General features: G+C 47.4%; 1 protein-coding gene across 3 annotated transcripts in view; it reads left to right on the top strand.

Moving 5' to 3' along the window:
- otud7a (OTU deubiquitinase 7A) overlaps positions 1 to 9,851 on the top strand; it is a 56,932-nt gene extending 47,081 nt beyond the window's left edge. For all 3 annotated transcript variants that reach the window (XM_080761711.1, XM_080761713.1, XM_080761712.1), the window contains exons 11-13: positions 3,702 to 3,816; positions 4,961 to 5,045; positions 6,254 to 9,851. In XM_080761711.1, the coding sequence (XP_080617837.1) occupies positions 3,702 to 3,816; positions 4,961 to 5,045; positions 6,254 to 7,867 (1,814 nt within the window). In that variant the 3' untranslated portion in view covers positions 7,868 to 9,851. The remainder of the gene's footprint in view (positions 1 to 3,701; positions 3,817 to 4,960; positions 5,046 to 6,253) is intronic.
- Positions 9,852 to 10,090: the final 239 nt, after the last annotated feature.

The raw sequence follows: 10,090 nt of genomic DNA, 5'->3' as shown, positions 1-10,090 counted from the left end.
TCCTCTTCCAAAGAAATAAATGAACAAACAAATGTCAACCCCCTCACTTCCAACAGCCTCTCTTCCAACAGCTGCATCCTTTGCAGCACCAGGTTACACCCAAACACCCCCCCCCCCCCACTATTCCTCCTCCTCCTCCATGGGTCCTTTCCATCAAAATCTAAGATGCACACTGAACAGGGCTAGGCTGTGAGCTAGCAGCAGCTATGCCTGCTGAGTACACAGCTCACATTCCGCGGAGGTCTGCGGTGATGTCATCCCCGCATATGTTATGCCGAATCGGTCATTCAAGGACAGCGGAACGAGGCTGCCGACGGGGATAGTAAATACATTACAGCACACTTCAGTCCCCCGGAGCTCCATTGGCAAGCACTGGAGGGCTGGAAGCAGACCAAGACCCAAACGGGAACAACGGCATACACAGCACTAGTTCGGAAGGGAGAGGGGAGGGAAGGACAGCTGCACCGTGGGAGCCCGGGACGCGACCCCGAAGGCCTCGGCTGCCCGCTGCATGACCTGAGTGGGAGCTGTGTGGGAGCTGGCCCAGTGTGTTCTGTACACGTTTGCATGAGCATTATTGAGCCTTTCCTTTGTTTGTTGTTGCTTGTTTTCTTTTTCCTTTTTATAGAAGCATTGTAAGCAATGTGCTTCTTCTGGAAGGAGATCTCTTGTCCCCGTCCCTCTCTTCCTAGAATCCAACAAGCCGTGCCAGTATTTCCAGAATGCCAGACAGTGCCCAATTGGCACCAGCCTTCTGCGAGGGTCTGTGTAAGGCACTTTAATTTGCACCTGTGGAAAACAAACGGCCGCTCTGAGATCTATTGAGAGACTTTCCAGATGCTCTTAGTGATATATTTGCTCTGTTGATGGTGTGACATTCTGTCGTCTGCCTGCTTGCTTGCTTGCCTGGCTGCCTGGTGGCAAAGTGATCATATCACAACGGAGACGGCGGGGGGACTATTCTGGTTCTGGCCTGTTCTTGTTCTCTCTTTGGGAAATGCTACAAAGATGTGTCATCACTGTCAATGACTCGACTCACACTTCTAGGCACATTCATCATGCAGTACACGTCACGCACAGACGCCAAACAGACGCACAGAGAGGGAGAGGGAGAGATAGAGAGAGATAGAGAAAGAGAGAGAGAGAGGTGGTAGGATTTGCCCCACAGTTTCATTGTCATGACAAAGGAGGGCCTTTGTGCATGCATGCGTGCACGTATGACGCCTGCAGAGCAGAGCAGCCTATTGGCAGTAAACGGATTTGTGCGGCAGGGAGGAGACTGTATGTTCCATCTGGGACTGACAGTGAGGCTGGAATGTCCTCGGCCTGAACAGGCTGCATCACCCTGCTGTCATGCGGACAACAACCCCCACACTAAACAGCCTGAGGAGAGCGGTCAGGTGGTCCAGAGGAACACACAGCAGTTTTCCTCACACTGTGGGTCTTGTCCACACACACACACACACACATTGTACACTTGTGCACACTTCACGCCTCCCACAAGAGGAAGTGCGGGTGGGTTACCGTTCTATTGTTTTGCATTTGCCGATGGCTGTTGAAACGCTCTTCTCCCTGCTCGTGTGACAGACAGACAGATGCTATCGAATGCAACCATTTCAGTGCCTCTGGTAGTAAAACGACAATGCTGCTACGACTGGTCACTGCATTGTTTCTTCACACCCTTATCGTTGTAGTGGCACTGGGTGCCGAGAGGGCTGTTCAGGACCTGAGCAGACGTGTCGCTGTTGTCGATAATCTTCTCCCGTTCTCCCATCATGTGTTGGTGAAAACAACAGCGAATGCCACGCCCTTGCCCACAACCTTACCTGTAGTGGTTTTCCCTTTCTGTTTTCAGCAATGTGGAAATACTGGCCACCATTGGTGAGACACACTGGTGTTGGTGGTGGTGGTGTTGGTGGTGGTGGTAGTAGTAATTAATAATAATAAAACTTTATTTGTATAATACCTTTCATGAAATGAAAAAAAAAGAAAAGCAAGGCATAAAACATTAAAATAATAGCAGTAATGCAATACAGTGAGGACATGAATAACAAAGAATTTAAAAGATCAATTAAAAGCAAGATTGTAGAAGTACGGTAGGTCTTGAGCTGTGCTTTAAAACTGTCTACAGAGGCTGCCTGTCGAAGGTACAGTGGGAGTTTGTTCCACGCCGTCGGCCTGTAGAAGCAGAAAGCTGCTTCACTGTGTTTTTTAGTTGCCATTGTTTTAGGCACAGCGAGCAGTCCAGGTGTGTGTGTGTGTGTGTGTGTGTGTGTGTGTGTGTGTGTGTGTGTCGCATGCACACACACGGAAGGAGTGCAAAACATACTCTCTCCCCATAACTTCGGCCTGGTGGAGACAATGAATGATTAAAATGAATAAATGATTAATTAAAAATGAATGATAAAGCTAGATTATTGGCAACTTCAGTGGACCCAGGACAGGAATTGCATTTGTGTTATGAAAGAAGTAACCATTCAAGTTTGAACTTCATGGCTTGATGACCTAGCCTGAACTGTAATTTGACACTGGTGTCACATGACAAACTGTACCTCCTAGAGAGTTAGGTAAGCTAAGGTCGGTGGATGCAGTGTACAGTGATATAGACACGTTTGAGTAGGGTTAGAAGTCATGATTCTATTAAATTGTGTACATGAGTAAAGTACATGAGTAAAGTAAAAAACTAAATGTTAGTAATGAATAGGTACGGTAAGTACTGTATGTTAGTAATGGATAGGTACAGTAAGTACTGTATGTTGAGTTCAATTGTTCATTAATCATAGTACACTTTGAAGTGCTTTAAAGGTGCATGACGCTGCAGGTGCATTTTGAATGCAGTATGTACAGTCTGTGCGCATAATGTAAGGTGTGTGTGTGTGTGTGTGTGTGTGTGTGTGTGTGTGTGTGTGTGTGTGTGTGTGTGTGTGTGTGTGTGTGTGTGTGTCAGACGACATGACAGACAGACAGACAGACAGACAGACAGAGGCCTGTAGTGTCATTATTCATCAACCTGGTTGCCTGGGAGTTATGGATGCATTCCACCTGGAATTGTGAGGGGTGGGAGGGGCTGCGGTACTTGAAGGACAACGGACATGTCAGCCTAAATACAAATATAATTTATGAAAAGCTACTACAGTGAAGTCTGTTCACGGAAGTTGTAGGCTATGTGGGGATTATCTAAAGAGGTACCATTTAAGTGGGCAATGCCTTATTATACTAAATTGTTTCAAGGGTCAATATAAGTAAAAGAATATATAGCCTTTCCATAGGAGTATCTTTTTATAATTTTCTAAAAAGAATACAAAGAGCCAATAGCATGTTAAAACTAAAACAATTGTAAAGGTTATTTGCTGTAGTAGGCCTACATATAAAGTCAGTGTGTTTGAATCTGCATACAGGGATCTCGACTTGTCCCCCCCAGCCCCTCCCACCCCTCACTGGGGAAAAATCTGGGAGGAAAAATGGGCAAGCGGTAAGAATAGCTTTTTCGGAGTCTACTGCCCCTGGACTCGTGGATGCGGAACCCCTCGCCATGTGATAGCATCTGAAACAGTCTGTGACTGGGGTCGTTGGTAATCCTACGAGTTGACACAAACGTGTGCGGCCTTCATGTTGTCTCTGACACCATGACAGCATTCCGTGCACAATGGATAATACAGCCAAACCGAACCAAATCCCTGATCTTTTCCTCTATCTTGCAGCTGTAATCCCTCTGACGGACTCTGAACACAAGCTGTTGGCGCTCCACTTTGCTGTGGACCCTGGGAGAGACTGGGAGTGGGGGAGAGATGACAACGACAACACCAAACTAGCCAAGTAAGTCCCATAGCACCTGGGCCACGTTGTCTGGACTTTATGACACAGAATCTAGGTTGCTTTCCACCAAAAGAGAGCACCAGAGACATCTGTCTGTGTGCATACAAGGATACAAGTTACATTTACTGTATATACACTCAGAGTTACATACACATACATACAGTATGTGTACAGTATGGATCTATATCCATAAGGCTCCATTGTGTCTATAAGTTCACTGTGTGAGGGATTTAGGTCTGATCATGGGCTCCAGGCTCTCAGGTCACTTCAAAGAGCGAAGCAGAGAACACGTTGTGAGCCGTGCCAGTCATCCATAGGGTTTCCCAGGAACAAGTGTGCGAAAGCAGCATTCCTCCCGCCAGTCCGAATTGGCCTCGGTGTTTAGGAATGAGTTTATGTAAGGGTATCTGTTTTCACATTCCTGCCAGTCAGGTGGTGTACCGTACTTATCCCTCGAACAGGCTGGAGGTATGTACATTCTTAAGGGTACAGATATGAAGCATTTAGAACAATAACGGTTCTGTATGTTGTGAAGTAACATCCACATTGAAACCACCATTATGTCACAGATGAATTAGATTGTTGTGCTAGATGGGTAGACGGGTGCAGTATTTGGAATAAAAACAAATTGCATTTCAGGACGTCAACATTTTCTCTGCGAGTTCATCCTTGCAAACCACCACACTTACCGGTACATGGCACTGCCAATTTTACATGCTATGCTATCCATGCTATCCATTTTAATTCTACTGAAAGTATCTCTCTCTTTTTCTCTGTCTGTGTTGTATTATGGCTCCAGAGAGCATTTTGATATCATCAAACATTCTAACAATTGAAAGCCTGATTTATACCCTAGAAATGGCAGATCCACCAAGCTTGATTTATACCCTAGAAATGGCAGATCCACCAAGCTTACAACACATTCCATTGCAACATGCTGTGAGCTTGTACATCTGTTTTCGGGTCATGCGATGCGAGTATACATTGAACATAAGTCCTGTTGGAGGTTCATCACATGACTGTGTTAACCCTGGATGTGCTTGTGAGAGGGTCACATCACATGACTGTGTTAAGCCCTGGATGTATGTGGCTGTGGGAGCTTCATCACATGACTCCGTGTTGACCTCTGGCTGTCTCTCCGCAGTCTCATCCTCTCCCTGGAGGCCAAACTGAATCTCCTGCACAACTACATGAACGTAACGTGGATCCGGATCCCGTCTGAGACCAGGGTAATGATGTTTCGCCGCATGTAGCGTTTCATGTGTGTCACATTTGATTTGGCTCATTCATGGATGCTATGCTCCAGATGTCGTTTAAATCGTACAGTCCCTGCAATTTAGTTTTATTATCAGGATGTTGTTATGTTCTCCGTATCCCTGCACAGTCTGTCGTGAGAGCGGACGCGTAAACAGCAGCAAGCACAAGCATGTGTTTGATTTACGAGTTTGTTGGAATCTCTTTACAACTTTCTGTAGGAAATCCATGAAAGACACTGTTGATTATTTAGATAGATACCAACTTTCCGAACGCTCCGTCAATCAAGATGCTGTTAAAATGATGCTGAATGTTTCAGCACACAGTCCATTAAATTAACACTTGTCTCGCGTAGCCAAACAATCAGTCAATGTTAGTGCTTACATAATAACAGCATCGCAGAATCAATGCCAATAACTATGGTGGTCCTTTATATTGGGATGGTGATATGATTCAATTTATAATTTACAATTTAGGCATTTAGCAGACGCTCTTAATCCAGAGCGATTTACAGAGCGATTTACGAACATGGTAATACATCATATACATAAAAATAGTCATCATAAACAGTGGAATATCTATATAATGAAACTATGTGTATATACTATAGAGTGCTATGTCTACATAAAATGCTATCTAAGTTACATAAGTTGAGCCTTTGCAGTGCTACGGGCTAAGATGAAGTCTGAAGAGGTGGGTTTTCAGAGTACGGCGGAAGATTGTGAGTGAGTCTGCAGTTCTGATTACAATCTGATTGCAGTGCATTCCATAGTTTTGGAGCCAGAAGGGAGAAGAGTTTGGGACATGTGGAGTACTGTCCCAGTGTTTTTAGTGAAGGTACTTCCAACTTCCCTGCGTTGGCTGATCTGAGCGCACGGGACTCACGGGAGGGTTTGTAGGGTTCGATCAGACTTGCAAGATATGGGTGCCATACCTTTGATTGATTCGTTTTCAAAGCAGTGGGTGTAGGTATGTCAGCAGCCGTTCTTGACGCTATTCTAGACAGAGATCTCTGAATGTCTGGCTATGCGAGACAATTTTTTTTCTCTTTTTGCTCTGTGTACAGCATTCTACTATACTGTATGTGTTGTCTTTTGTTTATTTTAGTGTGTGTGTGTGTGTGTGTGTGTGTGTGTGTGTGTGTGTGTGTGTGTGTGTGTGTGTGTGTGTGTCCTTGCCACAGGCTCCCTTGGCTCAGCCGGAGTCGCCCACAGCCTCCGCAGGTGAGGATGTCCAATCCCTGGCCGAGTCCATGGACTCTGATCGCGAGTCTGTCGGCAGCAACTCCAACGTCAACACGGGTAAGCCCAGCGTCAAGGACAAAGACAAGGACAAGCAGCGCAAGGACAAAGACAAGAACCGGACTGACTCGGTGGCCAACAAACTGGGTAGCTTCAGCAAAACCCTGGGCATCAAGCTGAAGAAGAACATGGGAGGTCTGGGTGGCCTCGTGCACGGCAAAATGAACAAGTCGAACTCTGGCACCGCCCGTAATGGCGACAACGGCGGGGAGAAGATGAAGAAGAAGGAGTCAAAAAACGTCAAGGGAAGCAAGGAGGAGTCAGGCCAATCAGGCCAATCAGCTAGCTCCACCTCCTCCGAGAAGGCCACCAGCCCCTCCCCCACGGACCAAGACAGACCCTCTGGCTCCTCTCCTACCGAGCGAGCGGACACCGTGGGGAGGTTCCCGGGAGGAGACAACAAGACCCTGGACAACTGGAAGTACAGCACCGACGTCAAGCTCAGCCTCAACATCCTGCGCGCCGCCATGCAGGGCGAGCGCAAGTTCATCTTTGCCGGCCTCCTCCTCACCAGCCACCGGCACCAGTTCCACGAGGAGATGATCAGCTACTACCTGAGCAGTGCCCAGGAACGCTTCAGCCAGGAGCAGGAGCAGAGGAGGAAGGAGGGTGATAAGAAGCCGCCCTCCTCGGCCACCGGTGCCAACAACGCCAACTCCTTGAAGAAGCCTGAGCCCGAGAGCGCCTTCCAGAGGGAGCGGTCGGACAGCTCGCCTCCGGAGAGCTGCTCGCCGGTCCTGCCACACCACGCCCGCGCCTACAGCCACAGCTCCCAGCAGGCGCCCCTGGGCCTCAAGATGCAGGGCAGGAACAGCCCCACCCCCACCTCGGCCCCTCTGGTACCCACCTCTGTTCTGCCTCTCACCCCGCCCCCAGCCTCCTCCCACTACACCTCACACCCGGCCCCCGTCTCGGTCCCGGCCCCTTACGCCTCCCCTAGCATCGGTGCTAAGAGACCGGTGCCAGTGTCGGCCCACTACAGCCATACGCCACCCATCCAGAGGCACAGTGTGATCCACCTGCGCGACGTCAACGTGCAATCCTCCAGCTTCCAGGATGAGCCCTATAAGCCCGTGGTGGGCAGCCTGAAAACATGCGCCACCTACCCCCAGCAGAACCGCACTCTGTCCTCGCAGAGCTACAGCCCTGCACGCCTGTCGGGGGTCCGCACCGTCAACAACGCCATGGAGACACTGTCCTACAACATGGCGGGCGAACACAAGTCCCACACCTACACCAACGGGTTTGACACCGGGGACATCCGGGACTGCCTGGAGTTCGCCGACGAGGACCCCTCGGCCCACACCTGTTTCAGCCAGGACAAAAGCAAAGGGCGGAGCCCCGGGGGTCCTCTGTACTGCTTTCAGCAACGCCGCTGCAAGCGGGAGAACTGCTCCTTTTATGGCAGGCCGGAGACGGACAACTACTGCTCCTACTGTTACCGAGAGGACGCCAAACGCAGGGAGAGGGAGAGCAAAATGTACCGGCCTGCGTAGCCGCCGACCGACCACACACTCCACATTTAGCCTAACATGTAACGGCATACATTTTTCCTACTCTGTTGAAGAACACTCCCTGTTGTGTGTGTCCCCAGTTACTCATCTCTCGTTAGTAAAGAATACTACTTTATGATGTGGGAAGCAGAAGTGGAAACAGTGAGCAGCTTTGGCCAGATGTTGTACTATTTCTGTGTTTTCTCTGTCTCATTGAATTTAAGCCTGATCTATATTTCGTCGCACAATGGTGTGTCGCGCACCAAAAGTAGTCAGATGTGCAAGCTCACAGTGCGTTGTGGATTTAACGCGTTGTGAGCTTGTCTGAAATTATCGGCACGCGACCACTGTTTTATGACGGAGCATAGATTCGGCATTAGTCTTTTACTTGTTTTAGAGTAAAAGTCATCTCTTCCTGTGCTGTATTTTGTATGTGAGGCAACGTCCTGTATTTTTGAGAGCGTGAAAGGTTTGCGTCTTATGTGGAAGGAGTATTTTGTCTCATTTAACCAGTTTTAATACAATATTTATGTTTAGGTCTTCAAAGTGTTGTTTGTGGAGAAATTGTGGTTGTTTTGCAATCAAAAGAAATGCGAGGGGGAGGAAACATTTAACTTAAAAGCAATAATTTGGTGATGTTTGCTACTCCCTCTCCCAGTTTTGTCTATGCACCAATGATAGCTACTGTAAGTCTGACTGTGTCTTGTACATTTTAAAGGATTATTACGGTGTGTGCTTTTGTAAAAGAACCCTCAAGTACAGGAATGCACATGAATAAACATGGCTCGTGGTGTTGGATTAGGATCTAATATAAACCTGTCTCGTTCATACAATGTACCTCTGTGCTCGCCCTGGCGCAATGGCAGCGGTCTGACAGTGTGCGAACATCGTGCAAAAAGCATCATGAAGGTTTTTGTAACTCGATCTCCGTAGCGCTGCCAAACTGGCTTATTGAAAAAGTGACCATCAGTAGCTCTGAATTTACAAATGTGTAAATGTATGTGCCAAACATTGACCAATATGCATGGGTTGAATGAATATGCAGTGTTCATGGTGTCTTTCCCTCTGAGCGGAATGTTAATCGCCCCATTGATAGTATTAGGTGAGCAGGAATCGTGGCTCCATCCGTTTGACGTGTTATTAACGTGCGTCTCTACTAGCCCGTCTCTAATCCAACACACAAGACGATCATGCTACTAGCATTATGTGGCGACCTAGTACAATATAGAGTATACAATGTGTCACTGGTCCAACGTTAAGATTGTCTGTAATTCTTTCTTATGGGGAGGCCATTAAAAAAAACACACCTGCTGCTGCTAAGAGCACCTCAAGCCTTTTGTGATATCATTAGTGCTTTATCCAATCAGTGGTTTTCAGACCTGTGTATGCCTTTTGTACCAGAAAACGCTCATCTCAGCCACACATCCCCAGTGCTTAGTGCTTACTGCCCATTGGACAGCCACCCATCCCCAGTGCTTAGTGCTTACTGCCCATTGGACAGCCACCTATCCCCAGTGCTTGGTGCTTACTGCCCATTGGACAGCCACCCTGCCCAGTGCTTGGTGCTTACTGCCCATTGGACAGCCACCCGTCCCCAGTGCTTGGTGCTTACTGCCCATTGGACAGCCACCTATCCCCAGTGCTTAGTGCTTACTGCCCATTGGACATGACTACTGTAAAGGAAGCAGTGTTTGTGTTTGTTCTGGTGACGCCTGGATATTATTCAACCACATTGTCCTTACCTGAGTGTGTCCTGGCCAAGGATGCTCCACTGCTTCCTCGGTTCACTTCCTGTCTTTCCTCTCACTCACTCTCTCACTCTCACACACACATACACACATACACACACACACACACACCTGTAGGCGTGCACACACTGCAGTGATGTTCCTCCGCTCCTCTTCCTCGTTTGTACGTGACCAGTTCATGGACTCTCACCATGTTAGGACTGTATGATATGATTTTGTATTCCTTTGAAAGTTTTACACTACTTTAAATTATTAATTTGCACATTAGGTACTGTACGGATGTAAATATGAAAAGAAAAAAAAATAGTTTATTGTTACAAATACGATGTGTCTGTGTCATTAATTGTTTTTGTTTATAGATGGTGATGTGAATTTTGACTAGAGGAAATGGTCAATGCTTGGTCTGGAGAAATATTCATTAACCTTGTTCCATGAAGAAATATGATTTAATCAAAGGCAGTAAAGCCTTTATGGTGTT

This window comes from Protomyctophum bolini (assembly GCF_963924005.1).
Source record: "Protomyctophum bolini genome assembly, chromosome: 4".
Classification (NCBI taxonomy): domain Eukaryota; kingdom Metazoa; phylum Chordata; class Actinopteri; order Myctophiformes; family Myctophidae; genus Protomyctophum; species Protomyctophum bolini.
The sequence above is the reverse complement of the archived record's forward strand: the minus strand, read 5'-3'. Positions and strand labels throughout refer to the sequence as shown.